Source organism: Mus caroli, chromosome 3, assembly GCF_900094665.2.
Source record: "Mus caroli chromosome 3, CAROLI_EIJ_v1.1, whole genome shotgun sequence".
NCBI lineage: Eukaryota > Metazoa > Chordata > Mammalia > Rodentia > Muridae > Mus > Mus caroli.
This window is the reverse complement of record NC_034572.1, coordinates 48476362-48503080: the sequence shown is the minus strand read 5'-3', so window position 1 is coordinate 48503080 and position 26719 is coordinate 48476362. Positions and strand designations below refer to the sequence as shown.

The following is a 26719-nucleotide window of genomic DNA, read 5'->3' as shown; positions in this document are numbered from 1 at the left end:
GCGCGCGTGTGTGTGTGTGTGTGTGTGTATGTGTATGTACCAGCAGGGAGTCCCAGTATGCTAGAAGACAACCGAATTTAATCAGAATTGGGTTGATGAGTTAGTTGGTTGCCTGATGCATCTAATAACAGAAACAAGAAACAAAGAAATGAGAGGTATTTGGAAGGAAGTGGTACCCATGCTGGATGCTCTCCAGTTCCTGCCTGTATGGCCTCTAAAAACAGTTTCAGAAAAACATGTCACTCCCACACATGTTTACTGTAATACATAAACGCTTTGTTGTAAATTTAAATGTGTTAGACTTTTTGATATATAATGTACTTTCATCTATCACTTTTTAAATACTAACCCATAGATTAAAATACCATATAATTTTGGTACCCACCATCATCCATTTAAAGATGCTTAGAAAAGAGCTTCTTTCGGTGAAGTTTTTCATCCTTTCTATTTGAGCCTGTACTTTCAATCCACTCCCTTCACACCTACCCCCAGAACTGAATTTTATAATATATTTCTGTACTCATGGGATTTATTTATCATCCTCACACATTTCTCTGCAATAAATATGTATATAACTTAAAGTTTAATATGTTTTTTTTCTATTTTTATGAGCATAGAGTTCTCGATGGTAAAAAATATTTCTTTCAGACTGAGCTGCTACTGCAACTATTACAAAGTGGCTATAATGTTTATATACTCAAATGTTTTGACAAAATAATGTGCTAAAAACTTTTATTAAAATGCTATTAAATAGAAAAGCTAACACTTCGTTGGAATTTCTCTTACAAGGACGGGGACAGTTAAAGTCAGTGTCTTAGTTTCTTTCCTGTTGCTGTGATAAAACACCATGACCAAGGAAACTTAGAGAAGAGAGAGTCCACATCTATGATGGTGGAAGGGAGGCATGTTGACAAGGGTAGGGATGGGTGATAAGGTAGGAGCTTGAGCAGAGACGGCAAGCTGAAAGTGTCAGAGCTTTTCAATCTCAAATCCCATCTTCAGTGACATACTTCCTTCAACAAGGCCACACCACATAAGCCTCAGGAAACAGTGCCACCAACTGGAACCAAGTTGTTCCAGTGTGAAGACTATGGGCAACATGTCTCAATCAAACCACCACAGTAAGTAAAGATAGCTTCTTATCATTACTTCATCAGTGTTTAAATGTTACTTATTTTGGGTTGATAAAAAATATATAGACCATTATTATTATTACCCATATTTTACTTATATGTGTATCTTCAGAAGCTTTTTCTGATACTCAAACATTAGAAATTTTATAACAATAACATTTGTTCTAGGTCTCTTTCTGTGCTGTGACAAACACCCTGATGTTTGTCAAAAGCAACTTACAAAGAGCCTAATGCCTTACAGTTCCAAGTCACAGACCACAGTTTTGGAGAATTCAAGGCAGGGAGTCATGTGACCTCCTCAGTCAGGAGCCAAAAAGAATAGACAAATCCTTGCTTGCTCCCAGCTAGCTTTCTCCTCTCTTTGCCTAGGGAATACCGCTGCCCACAATGGGCTGGGCCTTACACCAATTAATAGTTAAAACAATGCCCTCACAGGCATATACCTACAGGCCAACCTGATCAAAATAACTCCTCATTTAGACTCTCTTCCAAGGTGTCAAGTCTAGGCTGTATCAAGTTAGCAGTTAAAAGTAAATAGCACAGCAGTCAACTCTTTGAATTCCTCCTGAATTGAAAGTTATAATAACCTATGTAAGTGTCTTAGCTAGGGTTTCTATTGCTGAAAAGAAAAAAGAAAAAAAACCCACCACCAACAACACCAAAAAACAAACAAACAAACAAACAAACAAACAAACAAAGAAACCCCATCATGACCAAAATGTATGTTGGGGAGGAAAGGGTTTATTTGGCTTACATCTCCAGATCATAGTTCATTATTTGAGGAAGTCAGGACAGGGACTCAAGCATAACTAGAACCTGAAGCCAGGAGCTGATGAAGAGGCCATGAAGGGGTGTGTTTACTTGCTTGCTAGGCCTGCTTTCTTGTAGGATCCAGGCCAGCAGCCCAGGGATGGCTCCACCCACCATGGGCTAGACCCTCCCCATTGATCACTAATTGAGAAAATGTCTTATAGCCGGATCTCATGGAGGCATTTTCTTAATAGAGGCTCCTTCCTCTCTGATGACTCTTACTAGTCTCAAGTGACATTAACATACAAAACCAGCCAGTATAGTAAGAATCTCTTATCAGGGGTGTCAGATCTCAGCTGAGAATTTATTAACAGTAAAGATTCTTCTAATTTAAAAAAAATGAAGATTCTTCTAATTTGTGAAAGTGTTTGTTATTCAGCTATTAAAATAATTTATTTCCCAATATCTTTGACATATGTTTAAAAAAAAGCTTTATAAGACGTATCTGAACAACTGAAATTATACTTTTTAAACTTTCCTTTAGAGTCATGCTGCTTAATCCAGATTTTTACAGCAAAACATGAAAACCTGAAAGCAGAGGAGGTGATTTCATTACGCTTTTTCTCTGGGTAGGGTAGTGCATGCCCATAGTCTTACACTGAGAGGGCAGATGCAGGATTGCCACAAGGTCAAAGCCAGCCTGGTCTACAGAGTAAGTTCCAGCCAGAGCTACAAACTAGACACCCACATCACAACCTGTTTGTCAAAACAGTGTTTTTATTAGTTATCTGATCACATCACAATTTTTAAATTAAAATTGATAATTTGAGTCAAATGTTGATTCACAAGAGGTGGTAAGAAGTAACGCCCCTCATCTGGCGTCTCCTGATCGTGTTGATTTTATACATTTCAACAGAACTTTTAAAAGACAGAAATTGTTCAATATGTGGAAAAACATTCCATGCAATCCAACCAACAAAACTAATATCTGACAAACAGTGAGCTAATTCTAAATGTCCTTAAAAAGCGTGATGTCAGCTTAAAATTGTCCTTCATGGGAACCAATGATGTTACAAAGATAATGAGAAGTTACTGAAATATTTTATGTGAATATTCACTTTTAAGGTCAATATATAGACTCAATATAATGTTTTCTAATTGGTTATGATAAAAATAAGTCAGTAACATCAGGTCCTCATGGTGATTTTCTAAAACTATGCATTGGTCAACTACAGTGATAACTCTTGATAAATGAAGAGACTAATAAAATGTGTGTGGTTGCCTCTGTGTCTTCTGTATGTGCATCAAGCCTGTTTCCTAACGTTTTTACAAAATAAGGTTTAAAGGGTTAACATAAAATCAGAGTTCTGAGCCAGTCTTGACAGCCCATGCCCTATAATCTGAGCATCTGAGAACCCGACCTGGGCAGGAGGGTCTTGAAATCATGGCCAGTCTGAACTATTTAGGGAGACCCTGGCTCTAAAAAAACCCAAATAAATAAAAATATATATATAATTTTCTATTAATTTTGTTGACTACAGAGGTTCCTAATAATACATTTGACTCTTCCACTGATCTTATAAAAGCAACAACAACAAATTCACAACCTTTATCACTGGAAACTTTCCAAGCAGAAAACAACTACAGTGGTATTTCCTGTTACTAAGAAGAAATAAATATTTTGTAACATAAAGTTATTAGCAAAATTAGAATTCATACTTTATCATTTGTTATAAAGGGATTTGTCTTCTTAAAAATTGTATGAATTCACCTCATATAAACATATTAGCTTGTAATTCTTGAGTTGGGTGTAGTGTTGCATACTAGAATCCCAACTCTTGAGACATGGAAACAAGGCTACTATGAGTTTGAAGCCAATGTAAGCTACATGGTGAGTTCCAGGTCAGGTACTCAACAGGACATTGTCTTTAAACATCTAAATTAGTCTTTAAAAACTGCTGGTCATAGAAAGCATGTCAATGATGTGTAAAAAACAACAATATGAACGTAACTTTACTCAGATATTTCAATGGTTCTTCTAATTTCAGCTGACCACAAGCTCTGGAATGGGTCTTTACCATCGTCAACCATAGCAATACCTTTAGAATACCTTTATGGATAACACTGCCCAACGTTATCCCAGCAGAGTGGGCAAGTTGTTGCTGCTCAAACACAGCCTGTATAGTGACAGTAGCACTTTACCCCTGGGGTTTTTCTCACCAAATCTATATAGCCCAACAAATCATAAGAAAAGCTGTAGAGAAGTGCCAACAAAAAGGCATTTGACAAAGTGCCTTACCAGTACTACTCTAGTTTGGGAAGGTCATGAAGAAAAAGAAGTTTAAGGAAATATCACAGCCAAAAATAGACCAAGGAAATAAGATAGCGGATGAAATGTGGCACCCTGAATGCAGTCCAGACTGATATCTTTTAGAAGCTGAGAAAACCTGAATAAAACATGACCCATGACTAAGACAGGAACATTAATTGTTTTGTTAATTGTGATGAAGATGCCATTACAATGTGAGATGTCACTGTCAGAGCTTATAAAGGGAGACAGAGAAACAGGAGCCCTCTGCCAATGTCTACTGTTTCCATAACTGTAATTGTTCAAGAAGCCTGGATTGTATTTGTTAAACATCTCCAAGTGAAGTATCTTTGATGGATAAGGCAAACATTTCAGGTAGATATGAATGTGGCTTTGATTGTTGGCATTTCTCTAAGGTGTCCTCTTTTTTTAGCTTTCAAAACTAAACTTTTGTTGCAGATAGGGTGGAGATAAAAGAGCCAAGGTCATTAAACAAAACTATTGTTTTTCCTTCTACAGCATTCTATTCAGCATCTGAATTTAGAACGGTACAAGTGCCAAAAATAGACCGTTTTGCCTGAAGCAAAATCCATAGGGAACAAGAAAAAAAGTGAAGGCTCAAGACTTTAAGTTAGTTAATGTTACAAAAACTCTCTCCTAAATAATCTGATGATATCATTTTATTTAGCATGATAAAGGTTTTACGCCCCAGTTGGCTTGGAGTGAGGGATGTCTATGCCTTTCTCAGATGACATGTCCGGAGGGTAATATAAACTCCCATGAGTTCTCAGATATATCAACGTAAAAATAATTGACAGGTAGTGCAAGAGCTTCCTTAAAGTATCCTCTCCATGTCCCTACTTGCAGGTCATCCTGATGTATGCCTAGCTGAAAGGCTACTGGGCTGATAGGAGCCCAAGCTGAAGATGGAGGGAAGTGGTGACACAGGAGCCATCAGGTGAGAAGAGCAGCAGGGCTGCCAGCTAGATGCAATTGATGGTGTTGAAGAAGTTGTTGCTAAAGGACCTGGTGAGGTAGAGAAGGAGGAGGATGGAGGGAGAGGAGATGGAGTGAAAGAGGGAGAGGACACAGCAAGAAGATGGAAACTAATGAGGTGTCTTCTTGACTGGATTTTTAAGGTGAGGAAAGGCAAAGCCAACAATGGGGGTCTTCATCCTAGGGATAAGTGGGAAAGTAAGAAGATGGGTGGCAGGCTGGTGAGATGGCTCAGTGGGTAAGAGCACTGATTGCCCTTCTGAAGGTCCTGAGTTCAAATCCCAGCAACCACGTGGTGGCTCATGACCATCCATAATGAGATCTGATACCCTCTTCTGGTGTGTCTCAAAGATAGCTACAGTGTACTTACATATAATAATAAATAAATATTTGAGCCGGAGAGAGCAGAGGTTCAATTCCCAACAACCACATGATGGCTCACAACCATCTGTACAGCTACAGTATCCTCATAAAATAAATAAATCTTGAAGAGGAAGAAGAAGAAGAAGAAGAAGAAGAAGAAGAAGAAGAAGAAGAAGAAGAAGAAGAAGAAGAAGAAGAAGAAGAAGAAGNGAAGAAGAAGAAGAAGAAGAAGAAGAAGAAGAAGAAGAAGAAGAAGAAGAAGAAGAAGAAGAAGAAGAAGAAGAAGAAGAAGAAGAAAATGGGTGGCATTTTCACACCGATTTGAAGGCCACTCTGGCAGAAGCTTGTCTTGTTCGTTACCTGTTTCCTAATCAGTTCCTGATATATGGGAGGTGTTATTACTGAATAAACGAATGTATTTAGATTGCAAAGCACTCCCAGAGTAAACTGCAGGTTGAGACTTGAATGAAGAGGGTTGTATGACTGGCCACACTCTCTATCTGTTTTGTTGTTTTTATGTTTTTAAAAGACAAGGTCTCTCTCCATATCCCTGGCTACGCTGGAACTCACCATGCAGTTAAGGCTATCCTGGAACTCAAAGAAATCTTCCTGCTTCAGCCTCCTAAGTGCTGGGATTAAAGGTGTACACCACCACACCTGGCTGGCTGGCCATGCTTAAATGCGCTGGTTCCACAGACATTTAACTACACAGAGCTTGCAGAGAAATACTTCCTTGACCTCTTCTGAAGAACATGTCTAAAGCATGGAAAAAAATAGTTCATTGCTCAACTGTGGGTCCATTGGGTGCTCATATAATTCTCCACTAATCAGGATTGAGGCATTTTCTCTTCTCCTCACCAGAGAACCTCGGCTGAGATGTGTATACCCCCAGGCTGATGAGTGTCTATGGAGCACACCAGGCTCCATGAGATAGTCAAGGCCACACACATGTCTCACATGTGCAAGGCTATGAAGCAAGGCCAGTGTGCAACAACTGTGCCTGGCGTGGAACCTTCTCACTTCTCTCCCAGAGATGATCAACCCTTGTACAATTATAATTTTTGTACTCTTTTAAAAAGCATTTTTTCAGGCTGACATCTCTCAGGTAATATAGATTCCCCCCACCCCCCACCCCCCACCCCAGGATTGTCTGAGGAATTAGCTGAAGAACCTATAACAAAGCTATTGCCAGACAATGGGAACCCTCAAAAAGTCAAGAGTTTTGAAAGGATTTCAACTTCACTAACTGTCTTAGTTAGGGTTTTACTGCTGTGAACAGACACCATTGACCAAGGCAACTCTAATAAGGACAACCTTTAATTAGGACTGCCTTACAGGCTCAGAGGTTCAGTCCATTATCATCAAGGCAGGAGCAGGGTAGCATTTAGGCAGGCATGGTGCAGGAGGAGCTGAGAGTTCTACATCTTCATCTGAAGGCTGCTGGCAGAATACTGACTTCCAGGCATCTAGGATGAGGCTCTTAAAGCCCACACCCACAGTGATACACCTACTCCAACAAGGCCACACCTACTCCAACAAGGTCACACCTACTCCAACAGGGCCACACCTACTCAAACAGGGCCACACCTTCTAATAGTACCACTCCTCAAACAGGGCCACACTTTCTAATAGTACCACTCCCTGGCCAAGCATATACAAACCATCACACTATCTCAAGCCCTTCTACTTCTATCCCACCACACCACAAATTTCTCGCTAACGTTTTCAAGGTTCTTTCCATCCGTATGCCGTTTCACTATGAGGAAATGGTAAAACCTATCTTTGAAGAGCGCCCAAATAGCACATTACAGCCTGTGAGGCTCCAATAGAGCAATTTAAATGATACATATGCACCTCGGACATCATTTCCAAGGTTGCCATGGACTCAGGTCATCCAGTCACAACACAGAGATGTGAAGGATGCACTCAAGTCCCCACCCATGCTTAATGTTGCTCATGTTTTACAACCCAAGTACTATGTGCAGCCACACACGTATCACTAAGACGATCCCTTTATGAGTTATAGCCATATTTGTTTGTTTGTTTGTTTGTTTGTTTGTTTTTGTTTTTTGAGACAGGGTTTCTCTGTATAGCCCTGGCTGTCCTGGAACTCACTCTGTAGACCAGGCTGGCCTTGAACTCAGAAACCTGCCTGCCTCTGCCTCCTGAGTGCTGGGATTAAAGGCGTGCGCCACCACGCCGGGCCTATATCCACATTTATATGACAGTATTTTTCTCTTATCTGCACCCTGGTGTGACTCAGTGGTGTTCCAAGGACAATTCTACCCACCATTATCAGGAGAGAGAGAGAGAGAGAGAGAGAGAGAGAGAGAGAGAGAGAGAGAGAGAGCAAGCCTATGATAGAGTGTATGCTTTTGACAAATGAACAGAGCTCCTTGGGGGATGGCTTAGCATCTTTTAATAATTATGTTTCAGTGCATCTTCCCTACCTTCAAGCAGGAGATAGTTCCTACTTGAAGCCCCATTAATAGAATCACTTTCTCTCTGAACGTCTACAGGTCACAGGCTAGGATACACAGATGTTTTCTTTTTCATAAACCAGGAGAAGGCACTGTTCCGGGAAATAAAAAATGGAGGTCACAAGCTCCTGTAGGTAACCCCAAACCACAGTTATGGCTGGACTAACTAAGCAGGGTCTCCTAGTAGACTGGCCTCTGCCTAGTTGGAGCCTAGCTCAACCTTCTGCAAGAGCTGGAGCATGAAGTGGTACATGCTCAGACACACTGGCTTGTGGGGGGTATGTTTGACATTGGGGGTCTACCACCTGCCATGGCTAACATCTTGGCTTCCCAGCCCCCTGACACTCCTCACATTGGGCTCCCTCCTGGAGCATCATTCCGTAGGTCATGCTGATAGACTGCTGTCATTTTTTTTTTACTACTGTCTATCCTGAATATTTCCCTACTCTTTGTCCAATTTCCCTGTCATCTAACCATCTCATTCCCCAAGTAACAGCCACACGTGAGTTCACATTTAAGCTCCAGCTCTTCACGTCTCTGTTGCTAATGATCAGTGCTGAGGAAAAACACCATGTCTCTTCTTGCCCTTGGTGGAATCATGCACCACTTAGGAGGGGTCTCCTGTGAAACACTGGTTGTTCAGCTCAGAGGCAGGCTCTGCTACTGGGGAGTCCTAAACGCATAACAACCTGGGAGGCACATCATCAACTCCAGACAGCCATTTGTGGAGTCCTAGTCACACCACTGAAGCTTTTGCGATGGTCTGTATAAGGCAGAACATTCCCTAACTGCCTCAAATAATTGTGGAGTTGTGGAAGACATGTGTCCAAATAAAGGCAAATGGAAACTCACAAATACTCATCATCCTAAAAATGCAGCGTCGTTCACAAATAGGAAAACAGTGAGCTGTTCCTGAAGGCTTCCAGGAAGATCTAGCAAGCTTCAGCTGGGAGGCCTGGAAGAGGGTGACTCATTCATTCGCTTACCCTCACGACGCTCTGGTCTCTGCCTGCCCGCTGCTCTCAGGTAATTATCCTTTTCCATTTTTGTCCTCACCATGGATTTTGATCTTTGCTAACTCAAACTTTTCTTTTCTTTTTGAGATAGGGTCTCATTCTGTTTTCCTGGCTGCCCCTATGTACACCAGGCTGGCCTCAAACTCGCTGTCCTCCTGCCTCTGCCTCTTAAGTACGGGGGAATTAAAGGCCTGGAGATTTTCTCATTTGTAACTTCTACTTCCTTAGAATTTCAGCCTTCACAGAGCATGTGCTGTCCTAGAGCCTCAGTGTATGATTTTGTTACATCTCTCCTAGATGCTAATGAGCAAATTCTAACATTTCTAACTCCAATGCTCTAAGAAGAGAAATCACGTAAATCAATTAATTGCCTTTCTTGTTATACAATTAAAACCTGGCTTTAGCCAAGAGCATTGTCAGTTATAGCAATAGAAATCAACTTGCCTAGTTTGTTTCAATGATCAGAGATGTCAACAAATGAATAGAAACAAGGAGAAGCCAGAATTACACCTGAGAATCGGCAGAGAGGGGAGTCTCCTGCCATGACAACCGTAGGAGCTGTGACTTGGAACCCATCTCTGGGCAGGAGAATCACATGTCACTAACCATCACTTCCCCGCTGTGGGTGCAGGACTCCTAGTCTGGTGTAACTACCACCAGAGGGAGCTTTTCCTAGCGGCCCCTGCACCACCACCACAACCCAACTCTTGGCAAAGTCTAAGCCATGAGCTCTCAGCCCAGCTCTTATGTGGTGAGAAGGAGAAAGAGTGCATGGTCTCCTAATCTTCATCAGTGAGAACTGGGTTCCACTTGGCACTGAGTCTAAAGCAGTGGGATTGTAGTAGGAGGGCAACCCCCCACACCCCCCTCCCAGCAAAAAAAAAAAAAAAAAAAAAAAAACAGATGTCAATTACAGTAACTCATCCAGCCCAAGCCAACTGACTTGCTCAGGAAGCAGAACATGGCTACTCATTTATAGGAGTCCATGGATATGGAGGCCATCTTGGCCAAAACTATCGCAACCAAAATTGTACAGGGGTTTCTTTCACATATACTGTGAAACATACATAAAAGCATGGCATTCAAATCATGTATGTATGGCATGTCTGTCTTTTTGGCCAAAGGATAAGCATTTTAGGGCATGTGTTTGTCTCTTTGGATCTTATGTCCTTAATTCCTGGAACATAGCAGATGCTCCCAAATTTACCTCTTAGATTTAGTAAAACTCGTAGACTAGCAATTTGTCTGTAACATCAGATGCCATAAAATTTCCCAGGCTTTGTAGAACATCGTGATATAAGCAACAACAACAAAAGCATATTGACACATCATAAAATTGTTATGATCTATAATTTTCTTAGAGTTATTTTCTCAAACACTTTCAGAGAGCACCAATTTTTAAAATCGTGGCAGGTGGAATGAGAAGATTACTTGAAGACTGAAAGGTGGGATCTGGAGAGAGAAAGTAGGGGTGGGGAGGTACAGAGAAGGGGGGACAGAGTTGGAGAGCTGCAGGAGATGTAAGATGCTCACAATCGAGAGGAATAATAGTGAACGGACAGAGGAACTTTGAATGTTGCTTTAATGGTAGCAAGGGAGAAAAAAATGAAATTTTCAAAGCTTTTGTTTTATGTGTATGAGTGTTTTGTCTGCATGTATGTATGTATACTACATGTGTGCAGTCCTCACAGAGGCCAGAAGAGAGGGTATCAAATGCCCTAGAATTACAGATATAGGTGCAGGGAACTGAACCCAGGTCTTTTATGAGAACAGACAGTGCTCTCAACCACTGAATCCAGCCTGAGGTAATATTTGTAAGCATGCGCTATATTCTGACCTCTAGCTAAGAACAACTTACACTGGTACCACTTTGCACATGTGCGCCTTAACATTTTGGGAAACAATTTCATAAAGCAGACGCTATTCTATTCACTTGCTAGATCAAAGCTCCAAGAGTTTATAGAGTTGAGTTGTATCACCAGCACACGCATTGTAAGTGTTAGTGTCGATTTCATGATTCTCTGTCATTCTAAATTCCACATATGTTCAACACCCACTTCTCCCTTGATAAGACTGAATTGGGTGAAGGGCTTAGCTTTCACAGACGCTATGTCTCTAGTGAAGGGGTTAGCTTTCACAGGAAGCCATGTCTCCTGATTCTGCTGGCAAATCTCCTTCTGGTGCTACCTTGTCAGCATCTGAAGGCAGTTCCTGTAATTAAACTGGACGTTTAACATTTCCTAGATATTTGTCATGAAATAAAAGAAGCACATTGATTAACACATCACCCAACTATCCAGTTCTCCACTACCTTCACTACAGATGTTTTATATCATTTAAAATAGGAGGTATAATTATTAATCAATTTTAAGTCAAAGAAAGGGGGTAAAGAAGAGTTATACACAATTGTTAAATATACAAAGGCCCTGAAATACACTAACATGTGTTCTCTAGACCATAGAGAATCCCCTGTCCCCCTTGGGTAGTGTTAGTAAATTGACTCTGATAATGACCTAATGACCTAACATCATGAGTGTCTACATGATGTCAAGTGTCCTAGCCCCAAAGCAAAGAGCTTAGTCAATCATTAACCATCTATAAAGACTGAGTGGTCTTGCTCCAAAGTATATGTACATCTAGAACCTATGAATGTGTGCTTGGGGGTTGTCTGAAGTTCTAGTTAAGAGTTTAAAACACTGTCCTGCTATTTTGGAGAGAAACTCTGAGCTAATACAGTCCTCTTCCTAAGAGAAGAGAAAAAGAAACAGAAAGAAGATGAAGATGGCTGGAGACTGGGATGATCCATTTGCCTACAGGCTGAGGGCCACAAAGGGAGCCAGGATCTAGGAGAAAGGCATGTAGCAACTCTCTTTGGGCTTCCAAAAGGGACCACGTGACATTTTGATGTTTCCCATTTAAAGCCATCCTGTCACTTCTTAAGTGACCACTTGTTATACAAGCCTCAGGAAACTATAATACTAACATAGTTTGGGGTGTGTAGATGAAAGCCTTATAAAATGGGCATCAAAGAAAAACAAGGAACGTGCCCTACCTTGTCACCAAAGGTAAAATAGAGAAAAGAAACCAGCTTATGCCAATCTAGACAGAAAGCTCCAAGAGGAAAACAATCCTCTTCCTTCTCTCTCTGAAACTCACGGGTCCTCTGCAGGGTTCTCAATGGAGACTCTGAACTAGAAATACATGGAACGTGGAAGAAGACTATGGAGCTGTGGCTAGAGATCTTAGATACAGAAATATTTGAGGACAACTGTCCTGAAGGCTGACAGCCTTAACTCTCCTCTTGGAGTCCTGAGAGTTTCCCAAGTGCTGTGTAAGAAAAGGCAGCTGTCTCATGACAAGATTTTTGATGGCATAGAGGACTTGTCTTTAGATGGTAAAACATTTCTCTATATACCAACCTAATGTAATGGATATTGCTGCTCAGGAGGAAGAGAGGTGAAAATGCAAGATAGAATTTACTGAACAGTTAGTGAGCAGGAGACTGCTCGAGTCTGCTTTGCAAAACCTGGGGAGAAAGGGGGTTGACTTATAGGTTACAGTCCATCCTGAAGGAAAGTTGGGGTAGGAACTCAAACAAGATCCTGGAGGCCAAAACTGAAGCAGAAAGCAGGAGGGAGCATTGGTTATTGGCTTGCTCCTGAGGGCTTGCTCAACCTGCCTTTTTAGACAGCCAAGTCACCTAATCAGGGTTAATGCTGCCCACAGTGGGCTGGGTCCTCTCACATCAATAACTAAGCAAGAAACTGTCCCCATAGACTTGCACATAGGCAGATCTGATGGAGGCACTTTCTCAATAGAGGTTCCTTTCTTTGGGTTACTCTGGTCTGTGTCACAGTGACAAAGAAAGCAACAAGCATAGCCATCAGTAGATGATGTAACTGAATTCATGGGAGTGGCAATTGAGCAAATGGTTGAGGTTTACCAACCAGGCACTTGGGATGCTAAAGCAGAAAGACCATCATTTTGAGATGGGCTTGGGCTACACAGTGGGTCGCAGACCAGCCTAGGTCATAGAGCGAGCCCTTATCTCAAAATCAAGCAAACAAAAAAAGTAGATGAGCTCTGGAGTACAAATGTTGGGAGAGAAGCATCTTTGAACTTGCTCTCTTGACAATACAGCTCATTCAGCCCCCCCACACACACACACACGCACATTTTTATTTTATTTTAAATGAGATGGAGTCTCAGACAAGGCTACCTTGGTCCTGGCTCCATAGCTAAAGATGGCCTTGAACTCTGTCTCCACCTTTAAAGTGTTGGGAGTACAAGTATGTGCCACCATGCTGCGTTTATGTGGTGCTGGGAGTGGACTCCAAAGTCTCTAGCTGTGCGAGTGCTCCACCATCTGAGCTCCATGTTCAGTTCCACCACAACCCCGCTTCCCCACATCTTAAGTGAGGCACACGCATATCCACATAGAAAAGACTCACAAGCCCAGGACAAGCAGAACAGAGACAGCATAGCCTTTATCACAATGGTGTCTCAAGAGTTAGGCCTCATGCCTGTCTCTAAATGGAAAACCAATAAACGTGGACAGAAACAGTGTGATCCAGGAGCTAGGCACTGGTGAACAATGAGCTGTCGTGGAGATTTAGGCAGCCCAGTGTGCTGTTGATTCACTTTTAAGCCAAAAAATGGGGAGGGGGGGGTCCTCCGGGTGAAAGGAAAATCCATCAACAAAAAAGTAACTAAGATGTCCAACATGTCCCAGAGCTCAGTGCTTCAGATCATAAAAACCAGGGAGCCAACTGGGTCTTTGAATAAAAAAGAACCCAAGACACCAAAGAAACCAAGCTTCTCTTCTCCCCAAAGCATCTAAACAAGCCCAGGCACGGAAGGCTCCCGTTCCATCGTTCCTTTATGTGATTGTGACATTTATCCGTGTAGACTTTAATGATTATCTGTGTGACTGGCAGTCGTAGAAACCATGGTTCTATTCATTCATTAGATGGTTTCTCAGAGGACTGAGAGGGCGGGAAGGAGAAAGGCTGAATGGGGGAGGGGGCTGAGGTGAAATTCGTCATAGAAGGCGAATGTCCCTTGCAGCTCGCCCTTTTGGAGTGGGGGCTGCGCAGGACTCATAAAGACATAAGAAGGCAAACTTTGACAGGAAAGGAATGCTTTCCCCTGAGCCTAGGGAAAACAACAACAACAACAAAAAAAAAACAAAAACAAAACAAAACAAAACAAAAAACCCTGAAGCCCACCACATATCGCCACAAAAGTTCAGCACACCACACCTGCCTTCCCCAGATGGGGCTCCCCGCGCAAACGCCTCCTCATCCTCCAACCAGGGTGTAAGCTCCTCCCTCGTTAGAACGCCGAGCTGTCCTAGCTCCAGAGCGCCTGGGCTGCCTGGCGGCGGCGGGGAGTGGGCCCAGCTCTCTGCCATTGGTCGCATGGCCCCGGAGGGAGGAGGGACAGCGCAGAGCCCAGCGCAGCCTACCGGGTGCCCACTCCCATCGCGCTCGCCGCTCGTGCGCTCTGCTCTCGCTCCGCGCCCCCGCGAGGTGCACTCCCTAGGATCGTCGTGGGGCGCACATCGTCAAGACAGGGCCGCTGCCCCACCCCAGCGCCGGAGTCCAGATCTGCACATCAGTGAGCACAAGAGTGGGGAACTAAAACGAACCGGTCACAGAGCAATAGCAGTGGGCTGGTCCCTAGAGAGGGCCTCCGGACGCCCCGCCTAGGGTGGCAGGGGGTTCCTTAGCACGGGATGCTTCATCCCGACTCTCCTGGGACTACTTGAGATTTGGCTTCTTGGTGTGGAACGCCTCCCGAATCTTTTCTTTTCTTAGCTGACCCTAGAAGCCCAGCTCTCAGGGTCTCCGGGAGACTGGGCCAGCCAACTACAGCTGGATCCACCAGGGGCCGGGCAGGCAATGTCCTTGGCCCTGGGATGACCCGCCTTGTTCCTGGGCTCAGGGCGTCAGGAAAGTCTGCCCTCCAGTCCACGCTGCTGCAAAGGTTGATTCCTCTGCGGGCAGTTTACACTTTGTAATTGTTTCTGATGCCTTTTGTGTGGGGTTTGAGGTGTGTGAGAGCACTTCTTTATTTCTAGGGTCATCTGTTCCTACCTGGGGAGTCGCCACATGCACATTGACGGCTGGCGGCTGGCGTTTCTCTGTCCTGTATTCCCTTGAGTCTTCTCGCCTGGCTGCAAATTCGGATAAGTTCTTCCCGCTGAACTCTTGGGTTCCCCAGCGGAGCTTTCTTAGCTCCCCCCAAAACCGGGTAAGCAATTCACTCTCAACCCTTCTCTTTCTCGGGATGTGAGATGCGAGATTGCCTGCAGTCCTGAGCCTCCCAGGCAAACAAACGGGAGGTGCGCGTACTATGGGCAAATGTTTGAGTTCTCATTAAGACCGAAGAATAAGCAATGCTCCCTCCTCCTGAGAGAACAGAGAGCCACATTCATTCATAGAAATGTCTTGAAGACCAGGTTTGTGGATTGTGCCTGTGTGCCTTGTGCGGTCAGGTGTCTGGTGCCGGGGGTTCCCCCAGGTTTAGTGTCAGGGACTCCAGGGACTAGGTCTGTTTCTTAATGTCCTCCCTTTTCTCTGCCGATTTGTTTTCCAGGCAAGAATGTTCTGTTGAAGCACTTCAATTCAGTGGGTCTTATCTCACAGTGCTTTGTTTAGAGGAAGGTCAAAGCTATCCTGTTGGACTTGGCTCCCAATGCAGGTACCAGAGCAGGTGAATGGACAACTGCTGGCCCTGAACTGAGGTCCACCCAGAAACCACTCCTTAGGATGTTTGTTCTAGGATACTTTTCAGTTTCTGTTCCTCCGATTCACTGTGCAGGCAACAGGAAAGAGACAAGACTGTTGAGTCTTTTCCTAAAATATTTACTTTTTTCCTGCCATCCTACTGCCCAATACACTGTCCTTAAAACTGCATTAAAATCATATTTAATTGTCCTCGTTGGCCAGCTATATCATAACTAATATTCCTTTGTGATTTAGTCTACAGACATGTCTTATATACTGGTCTGTTACTGAATATGCTTCATTTTGGCTGGAGAGACTTCTTGTCCCAGCTCCGACATACATACACACACACACACACACACACACACACACACACACACACATTATCAAGAACAAATCGAGATGCTTGTAAGTGAAGTTGCCCGATGATGGGATTGTAACCTGAACACCTTGAAATGCTGGGCAAAGTGGAAATGGAGAAAGACCAGCCCAGTCCATTAATATTCTGGGGCCTCTAAACTCCAAGAAGTGGGTAGAGTATTCCATTTTGTGTTTTGAGTTAGAGGGGGGTGCTTATTTCTCACCTTTATTCCCTGTAAAACCAGCTCAGAGCACATTCATGACTGCCACTGAAGAAGCTTGATGTCAGGTAAGATGGGCTCTGTTCTCCTTTGCCTTGGTCAGTTCGGCTTATCAGATTTGACTGGATGTTTGTATGTCACAAGTGGATCTGATGTTGAGATAGCAACTGCGCTATTGTGCTTGGCACCAGTAGATTTGTCTGCAAGCTTTCTGAATTCCTCTTCCTGTCTTCCTCTATCTTACTTATTGAGGCAGATAAACAAAGGAGGAGGTGATTGGTCCCCATGATTAATTGTGTGTGTGAGTCACTTAGTAACCTTGAAGGTATCATTCATTCTAAGAGTGAAACATAAGCCCGTCCCAAGTAAAATCCTCTCATCTGGCCTCGGTTTCCAGCAGGATCAGTTTGGAGTTCACTTGATGGTAGTTCTAGACTTGATCTTCTCCCTGAACTTATATTTTAGCATTCCTATTTTATATAGTGATTTTTTTTACATTGAACTTATTATCAGAAAGAAATGACAAGAGCAGACCATGTTGTATTATCACATTTCTATACTAATACAAGGTGTCACAGGCCAAATTTTGTTTTCTTGTATCATTGTTCATAGTGAAAAATAAAAGAAAATAACGAAGCCGTTTGGCTAGTTTGTAGACTAAAAAATCCAACCCAGAAGCTCAAGCTGTGAATGCATGAATAGCAGGTCTCCTTTCAGACAATCTGTGGATGTGAAGGACCTAACAGGCTTAGGTGAATGAGGTTCTGAGCAAGCACATATGGCTTGTTCTTGATTTAAGTTCATGAGGTCTATCTGGCCATTCATTGGATGGCATGACGCAGAGCCAAAGTCTGCGATCCTGAGCTCTGGTTCTGATGCTGGAGATGTGACCACAGGGTGTAGCATTCTGAAGCCAGCTGTCCCTTGATATCAGAATTCCTTCTTCAGGAGTTCCCTGGGATGTGACCATGCACTTTGAATCAGGTTTATCATTTAGAACAGTTTGGCATTGAGAAGTGTGAGAGAGAAAGAGAGACTGATTCCTAGCAGCCAAGAAACCACATCAACATTAACTGCACCTCTGGTTAGAAATTGTACAACCCAGCCACAAACAGTCTGAATATAGAAGAGCTCTGAATTCTTATCAAGAATTGGACATGTCATTAACAGATCCAAGTTCTTAGCTGTTGAATTCCCCTCTATTGTCTTATGTTAAGGCAGGAAGTCAGTTCAGACTAAAGTTTGTATTGCGGGGTTCCTTGATTGATACTTATATTATTGTAGACAGTAGTGAAAACCTCTGATAAATACCAGCCTATAATAATTACTAACGGGATCACTCAAGAAGGTAACAGACTAAATTTAACTCCCAGTGGGAAACAAAGGAAGATGTGGCTATAATCACGAATTTTAAATTCAGAAAGACAGGATGATGCCCACATCAGAACACTAACTGCGACATTCACATCATGAGCTACACCCTTCCATTTCTTCCTTAACTATCCTCAATGATTAACCAGAGAAAGTCTCAAGTTTCTTAGTCACCAGTGAGGAGCAGGATTAATTCTGAGGATGTGTGTGTAGCCCTCACTCTGTATCTCAAAGCTTAATTTTATTGCTACAAATAAACTCTTTATAAAACATAGGGGAAGTTTATGCATATTCTGAGTACTTGCCATTCCGAGTAACTGTGATTTTACACAGGATCATTCATTCACTCAGTAAATATTCTTTTGCTTGTAAAAATAGAATATAGGCTGTCTCTCCAGGAAGCTTCAAGTTTTTCTTATTTCATTTTTTCATTCATGCAACTGTCTAGCAAATACCCCTCAATCGCGTGTGGGTAATGCTCTGTGATGGTCTGGGGATAGCAGAGAAGGTGAGCTATTGGTTCTTTTATCCAAGGATTCACAGTCCATCAAAGTGCACACACATGTAGATATAACTGGTATACTGAAATGTATAAATGCGGATGGAGAGAATGCAGAACATAGTTTGAGAATACAGAGCAGGGAGCCAGAAATTTGCATAGAGAAAGTAGGTGGGAATTATGAGATTAAACATAAGCACTGAAAATTTAACTGGGAAGTTTAGAGCAGTTTGGTATGCCCGGAACATCATTCTTAGATGTAATGGGGCGGGGAGCGGGGAGAATACTGCATAAGTGACCTATGACTACATAGTAAAGAATATATAATGTGGAACAAATCTGTCTTTTACAATTTTTAGTCAAGATGGTGTATAAAATGTATGCACAAGAAAGCAACATTTTCCCAGACGCTGCACGGTAGACACATAGGAACTCACAGACAATGGCCGCATGCACAAAACCTGCACAAGCTTAAGCCAGACAAAATGCTAGTGCAAAGGTGGAAAGTGGGCACAGAGTCCCACCCTAGATAAAAGTGTTTGCAGACTATAGCCACTAGGAGAGGGAAAATCAGATTTCTTCAATGGAGTGACACTGGGTATATCAGCCACGCTCCAGGGCAGGCCTCGTGGCTAGGAGCATTTAGTCAACACAAAACAAACTCTATGGTTTTTTATTTCATTTTTTTTTAAAGAGAAGGAACATGATGTTGGATGAACTGTGGGGGTAGATCTGGGAGATTGGAAATAATATAATAAAAATATACTGAATGAGATTCCCAATGAGTAATTAAGATAGGAAAATAATGTGTATGATTGTATGCACATATTGGTAATATTTTATCTTTTCCTGTATGTAGTGCATTATTAGTGACTGTTTGCTGAATAAATATAGAAAAGAATTGCTTTTCTGCACCAAACAATAGCCTTAACCCTAATTTGTATATTGGGCTGTTATTTTTTTAACTTTAATCTACTTTTAATATCATTATTGCCTCTTACTCCAGAAACCATTTGTCCCTATTAAAGATTTTTCTTGTACTCTAGCAGTTCATCACATGATGGATTATATTTCTGGCTCTATTTACTGGTAGATCATCATTCTGATTATTAATGAACAAATTCTTAGTGAGCATATTAGCCATACAATATATGTAGCTGTCATCCAGAAATTGGTTTCTTAGCAGTCATGTTTTTGGAGACCCATCATAAAATCTGATGTCATGGTAGAGTGCAATGTTGTCTTAGTCATCAAAAATGGATTATGTGGCAAGAGCAAAGCTCACAATGAGTGTTTGTCCACTGTTAGTGTCAAATGCCTACGGCCTCAACAAGGGTAAAGACAGCCGCTGTGGTTATTCCGTGACTCTTAACAGTCACTGTCACAGAGAAAAACGGTGTGGCAGCTCTTAGTCGAGTCACATGTTTCCTGTCATGACAGGTGTCACAATTTCTACATTTCTTCAGCACCAAACAGTGATATGGTGAGCACTGTAAATTCAGACAAGGTGGGAATACTACAAGAGACACAGAACGTGGGGAGAACTGGAACTTTTCCTCACCAGTGATTCGAGGTTTCGTAGGATCTCTCCCCCATTCTCAGCCTCCGGAAGAAAAGAAATACAACCTCTAAGTTCATGGGTGACTTGTAACACCTGTTTATAAAAGGAAAGAGTTAATAATAACTACCTTTAAGAGTCATAAAGACAAAGAGACACATGGGAACAGTCCTCCTGTCTCCCTGTACATCTCTCTCTCTCTCTCTCTCTCTCTCTCTCTCTCTCTCTCTCTCTCTCTCTCTCCCTCCCTCCCTCCCTCCCTCCCTCCCAGAACTACTACATCTTGCTCCCCAGCTGCTGCCTTTCCCATTGCTTTGTCTAGCCCCACTTTCTCCTAGAGACACCCAGGGTTTCCCTCCCTGTTCCCATCATGCTCTGCATTCTGCCCTTCTATACATCCCCCTGCCTCTTTCCTCTACATCACAGAATTCTTCTGCATGTTGTATCCCAGCAGGTCAGCCTACAGCACTGAAATAAGAAAGAACAAAGAACAGGTAATTATGGTTCAATGTGTCTCTGGCCAAGACCATTTCTTTCTGCAAATGAGTGAGGCAATGAGCCTATAGAAAAGAACACTCTTTATTTCCTCTCTCAACCCATATTTGCTTATATTTTAGAAGAATATATAACTATTTTGCATAGGTCACCTATACAGCAGTCTGTTTTCTACAAATAATTTTCAGTTATTTTTCAATTTTGCCTTCTTAGAGGTCGAAGTTGAAGTATGTTCTTGGGGAACTGAGCCAACGCTTGTTTTTTTACTTCCATATTGCATTGGCAGAGTCTGGTCTTGGGTTATTATCTAAAATGACAACAAGCTGCTGAGGGCTTCATTTCCTCCCACACTCTATAGATAGCCTGATGTATCATTTTGTTCAGGATTACAAGGGATATGTTGCTATTTTCTTTGTAAGCAAGACTTTTGAACTCGTGAGAGAGAGAGAGACAGAGACAGAGAGAGACAGAGACAAAGAGACAGAGAGAGAATACAGGCAAGTTCTACTACTCTGTGCTCACACAATGGATGAGCAGGACCTCAGAAGTCTATTGTGAGAACACACTTTTCTAGTGAGGAATTAGCATCCTCTCTCTATTCCCCACCTTTCTGCTTTAGGTAGCGATCCAGGCAAAAGAATATCCATCTCATTGTAGGCATGATGACATTTATAATTTACATCTCGAATCCGACTTGTCTAGTCTGCATCATTTCAGGGTACCTTTCTGCACCTTTGTATGATCGGTGGTGACTGTAAAACACACTTCTCAAATCAATATTCCCAAGTATCTAATTTACAGCTATATCTGGAGTTGACTAGATTCATTTATTAATCATTTACTAGCCCCTAGTTTCAAAGAATTCTGACCCTGGGCTGCAGAGGACATTGTAGGGTGATGTTTGTTCTCCTACCACACTGGAGAATTTGCCCAAACCTGGATGATCCAGAGATGGTTACTGGAGAGAGTTTGTGAGAAGCCTGAGTGCTTTGATTTGTAAAACTTGCTGTTTGCAGCCTGTGTGTTTTCTTTCGCTGCCTAGGTAACAATTCTATTTCTGTCAAGTTTATCTACTACTGTTACTTCCTAGGTCTCTGAACCTGAACCTTAGTAGCTATTGTGGGCTTCCCACAAGCTTCTTAAAATCCACCTGCTCTGTAGGACTATGATGTTTTCACAGTGCTACCTTTGCCTGGGCATTTAAGCTAAAGGACTTTAAATAATGTAGCTGTTTCTGAAGACAACAGATGATAGCAGGGACATACCTGGATTCTCTGATCCAGAGGGCCCATGGACATTCAATTCGGTAGATGGTAATGGCAGTGGACTCATGAGTGAGGCTCACTGGTTCCTGGTTCCCAGACAGGATTCTCTTTACTGAGGGCCGTCCTGCAATTGTTCATGGCAGGCACCTGTGCAGTAAGTAGGGGCATTGTGAGCTAATGGAAGCAGCAGAGAACTGAGCTTTTGATGATCACTGAAATCTGTGTATCTCTTTTGTGTATCTGTGTATCTCTTTTGAAGCTTCTCACACTTGGGCTGAATTTCAGCTTACTTTCTAAGCATTTTTTTTCTTGAAATCTTTCAAAAAATCATGAAAACTTACAAGAGTCCTGATAGTGAACACCCATACCTCAGATTAGAGAAACTAGCTTGTTTTTCTCTAAGGCACTGACACATTTGATCTATTATATTTCTATGCGTGAGAACATGCATTCACTCTTGTGTTGCTTGAAGATTACCTGATAATATGGCTAGCTATTTCAACATAATAGCTCCTAAGAATACTTTCTTACACTACATTTGGAACTTTACAACTGATGTAATCTAACATGTATTCTTTATTCAAATTCCTCAGTTTGAGCCATCTCATATGTTTAGTTCAGGCTGGCCTTGAACCTATAACCCTCCTGCCCAAGTCTACATAGTGTGGGGATTACAGATGTCTTCCACTATCTTGCATCTTAATGTCCTTTATAAGAATGCTTTTTTAAAATTTTTAATTTATCTAAAATCCATCAAGAATTCTGCATTACATTAAGGGTAATAAATGTTGAGATCTGGGTCTTTCTTTTTGCTCAGTATTCAGATGGAATAAATCACGTCATACGACGAAAACTGAATGCTTCCAAAAAACTTAGCTGGTGCAAGCTGGCAATTACTAAGCATTATTCTTCTTAAATGCCCATTTTTTCCACAAAAAGCTTCATCACACTTTGAGTGTCATCCATAGAGGGCTGGAAGAATGAGGGAAATCATTTGGCAAAATTGATCTGAACGTGTTATACTAAATACTTGGCTAATATCCAGATAACATGTGCAATTTATATAATATATAATCAACTAAGTTCTACTTGTAGCTGCTTTACCAGAGATGATGATTCATGAACTCAAGTAAATGTTAGAGCTAAGTTTTAAGTACATTAAGTCAAAGAATCTGTGAGCTGGGATCTCTGTTGAGAAGTGCAAGATCCACCACATTTATATACCCTGGTGGTGCTTTAATACTCTGTCTGAGGCTTCGCTTTAAGCAAAAGCAGAAATGTATTTGTAAAGATATGGAAATGAAAAGCGTCCTGGTAAACTCTTTTGTTAATGCTAAAGCTCTCTGTAGACAAGCTGTATTATCACCTGTCTTTCAATTTGTGCTTATGCATGTAATGTGATGGATCAGTTATGACTTTTAGACTGTAGGGTATTGTTATAAGCAAAACTAGAGAACTAGATATATTTGATAATTTGCATCCCTTCTCTGCGCCTCAATGATCAAGGTATTTTAAATGGACATAAATTTGGAGTCTTGGTTAGAATAAATGAACTGTTCAATAGCCATACATTCTGTATACTGGAAACACACACATACACACTCAAATAACAACAGACGTTTTATAGGACCACACACAAACAGAAAGGTATTCATTAAATATCGTACTTGGGATGTACATGGGAGAAATATAGGGAAATGGGCTGCAAGGAGATCAAGATCACAATAAGCTATGGACTAAAGAATGTGCCTGTGTGCCTGTGTGCCTGTGTGTGTGCCTGTGTGCCTGTGTGTGTGCCTGTGTGCCTGTGTGCCTGTGTGTGTGTGTGTGTGTGTGTGTGTGTGTGTGTGAAGAGCATGTCTGTGTGTGAATGAAGAGCGTGCCAGTGTGTAAGGAGGGAGCTAGTGATAGACACTAGGAAGGAAGGGTGAGCTATGGCAACCACATGCTCCCGTTCTCAGCATCCTGCAGCTGCCCTCCCTGAGGAATCTGTATAGATTTGGGGTGGATCCCATCAGCCACTGTAGAACTTATATTCTCCAAGCTCTTCCCCGTTCCCCTAGAGCAGTCTAGGGGACACAAAGGCTCTAAAGTTGAAGGATATCTAGCATTGGTATGTAAAGAATTTAAAAAGTAATTCAATCTCAGAGATTTATGACAATTACAAACTTTATGAGACCATTTTTTTCTAGATGTAGCACTGGATAAGGAAATGTTCGAAGCATAACTTCAAAGGAAAAACATATGTTGAATAGAAACTATCTTATAGTGTGGTTACCTGCACAAGAATCGCACAGGTAGGGGAGGTGATATTCAGGCCCAAGCTCTTACTGAGGAGCTATTGGGAGATGATCGCAGCTGAGAGAGGAACACTCATTCTTTTTGGAGGATGTGGCCACTGGTAGGTTTCCCATGATGCAGTGGGTGGTCTTACACTCACACGCTAATTAGTTGGAGGGGACATGTTGGTGGAGATATGGGGGAAGTGGGGAAAGATGGAGGCAAAAATCATAATATTTTATTGCATGTGTGTGTGTGTAAAATTCTCAAAGATTTATGACAATTACAAACTTTATGAGATCATTTCATAAATAAAAATTACTGTAAAATTATTTTAACTGAGAAAGGACAGAACCTCATTCCACTCCTACCATAGCATGGCTTAATGTGAATTCTTAAAAACACATTCAGACCCGGGCATTGGTGGGTTCGCCTTTAATCCCAGCACTCAGGAGGCAGAGGCAGGTGGATTTCTGAGATAGAGGCCAGCCTGGTCTACAGAGTGAGTTCCAGAACAGTTAGAGCTACACAGACAAACTCTGTCTCAAAAAAAAAAAAAAAAAAAAAACACCACACATTCAGATTTTATAAAGGTATGTAGGACTTTTTTGTATACTAATACTATGGTTTAAATAATCGTAGCAACTTTGAGGATAATTTTTTTTCTGAACACACCTCTAAAAACCTGAAATTGCTCAGAGGTGGGTGTGAGGAGAAAACAGAAGACAAACACTTCTTTAAAATGGTGGTAGCATCTTGAAAGGCAATCTTGGCTTCAACAGTCCTCTCCCAGGTTTGTTACAGCTTTGCCTGTGACCAAGTCATTACCTCCCCCTTAGCTTTTTCTGCAAATGCTCCCTTTAGCTGTGACCTTTCTTCCCACTCCCTGAAGCGACTTCCATCACTCGGCTGCTTCCTAACCAGTCCCTGTTCCATTTGACCTTGAAGACGCTGCTTTTTCTCATTTGATGTGGTCCAGGCACTGCATGTGAGGTGGGCCCACTTACAAGTGTGGGAATTTTTCTTCTTGATCTTTCCCCAAACACATGAAAGAATCATAAAAAACGCTATGCCTGAGATAACCTGGGGGGTGGGGGTGGGGAGGGCTTATTTTTTAATCTAAGCAGTTGCCTATTTAAATCGCCCATCTGTCTTATTGCAAAACTCTAGTATTTGGAAATAATTATTCTTGCCAAGGCAGTGATTTAGATAGAAAATCTTTTCATGGAACATAAATACACTAAATTTATTAAGAGTAATAGTGTCATCTTCTCCTCTAAAACATTGTTATATAAATGCAAAGGATTTATACCCAGGTAGTTTTTGAGAATGTATAAGATAGAAATTAAACAATATCCCTTTGTAACACTTTCATGTTTTTATAACATCTCTGATTCCATTCCATTTGCATATCAAAAAGTATATTTTGATATTATATCTTAAATGAATAATTAAATTTCTAAAGTAGGGTAGAATCCATTGTCTAACAAAGCATTATTGATCTTCTTATTAGCTTTTAATACTATTTTTATTCTTTTAAAGTGTGTGTCTTTATGAGTATTTGCACATGAGTACAGCCTGAGGAGGCCAGAAATGTGACATCCCCTAGAAATGGAGCTACAGACAATTGCAAGTCACATGACATGGGTGCTGGGAACCAAACTCAGATCCTCAGCAAGAGTGGTGTGTGCTCTTAACCACTGAGCCGTCTCTCCAGACGCCACATTTATTTGCTCGTCTATTCATTCATTCATTCATTCATTCATTCATTCATTTCTGAGTAAATGTCTTGACTCCTAAATTGCCTTCGGTAGATAAAGAGATTTGGTTGAAAGGGATGCACTGAAGCCAGATCGGATCCAGGGTTGCCCTAGAACTCATTTGAAAAATAAATCACTGACACAAAGCTTTCCCATTGTCATTGCAAACGTACAATGAAAAGTTTTCTGAACACTCATTTGACATGAGAAACTGGGTATTTTAATTTTCCATTGTACCCTATCCAGTAGGAACCCATGACTTCCAGTGCACTGTGCAGAATTCCCAATCTCTTCCCATAGGGTGTCTGTCCCTCTAGGTCACTGGTTCCCAACCTTCCTATGCTGTGACCCTTTAATACAGTTCCTCATGTTGTGGTGACTCCCAACTATACATTTTTGTTGCTGTTTCATAACTGTAATTTTGATACTGTTATAAATATATTGTAATGTAAATACAATATATTCATAACATTTTTGGAGACAGAGGTTTGCCAAAGAGGTTGCAACCTATAGGTTGAGAACCATTGATATAATTCAATGGCTGATAGTCCCTAGATGCAGTCTATTTCCTTAGCTGGGTTTTTTTATTAGACAGATACAATGAATCATGATGAAAGTTCATGCCGAATTTTACACACATACTGTTCTGATAAATAAGAACAACTTCAAATGGGAAAACATGTGGATCGCTGAATCAGCTTTGAGTAAGCACAGCTCATTACATCAAAGTAAACTTTACTTTAATGACTGCAAGCCTAGGTCTGTGTTTTCCACTGAATGCAAATAAGGATTTTCATTTAGAGAGAGTGGTGGGGATAAAGATGGTCAACACCCACCCCTCCCTCAATCTTATAGGACCTAAAGGCCAAGAGGCCGAGAAAGCATTTCAAGATAAGGTAATTACAAAAGGATGGAGGAATGGCTGGAAGCCACAGTCTTATAAAACACATCCTTCTTTTTTCTAATAAGCTGAAGACAGCTTTACTCAGATGGAGTAAAATCTTTTCTAGATCCTGGTTGTTCCTAATGTCCTGCAGAGAAGGATAACTGGTACATCACCTGAAACCATCAACTGTTATAGTATCAGATTTTACATCAGTGTGTGTGTGTGTGTGTGTGTGTGTGTGTGTGTG

General features: G+C 41.7%; 1 protein-coding gene and 1 long non-coding RNA gene across 5 annotated transcripts in view; one reads left to right on the top strand and one right to left on the bottom strand.

Annotated features, from left to right (window-relative positions):
• The window catches only part of LOC115030593, a 47294-nt gene extending 32913 nt beyond the window's left edge, over positions 1–14381 (bottom strand). The window contains exon 1 of the long non-coding RNA XR_003836174.1: positions 14308–14381. This is a non-coding gene — a long non-coding RNA (uncharacterized LOC115030593). The remainder of the gene's footprint in view (positions 1–14307) is intronic.
• Positions 14382–14439: 58 nt separating this feature from the next.
• The window catches only part of Sertm1 (serine rich and transmembrane domain containing 1), a 17566-nt gene continuing 5286 nt past the window's right edge, over positions 14440–26719 (top strand). For 2 of the 4 annotated variants that reach the window (XM_029475454.1, XM_029475453.1), the window contains exons 1-2: positions 14440–14665; positions 15129–15301. Coding sequence is in view for 1 of the 4 variants with exons in the window: in XM_029475453.1 (XP_029331313.1) it covers positions 14467–14665; positions 15129–15301 (372 nt within the window). In the remaining 3 variants the exon portion in view is untranslated. Of the gene's footprint in view, positions 14666–15128; positions 15302–15646; positions 15752–20228; positions 20281–26719 lie in introns of those variants that run through there. The other 2 variants (XR_003836230.1, XM_029475455.1) reach the window with 2 other exon arrangements.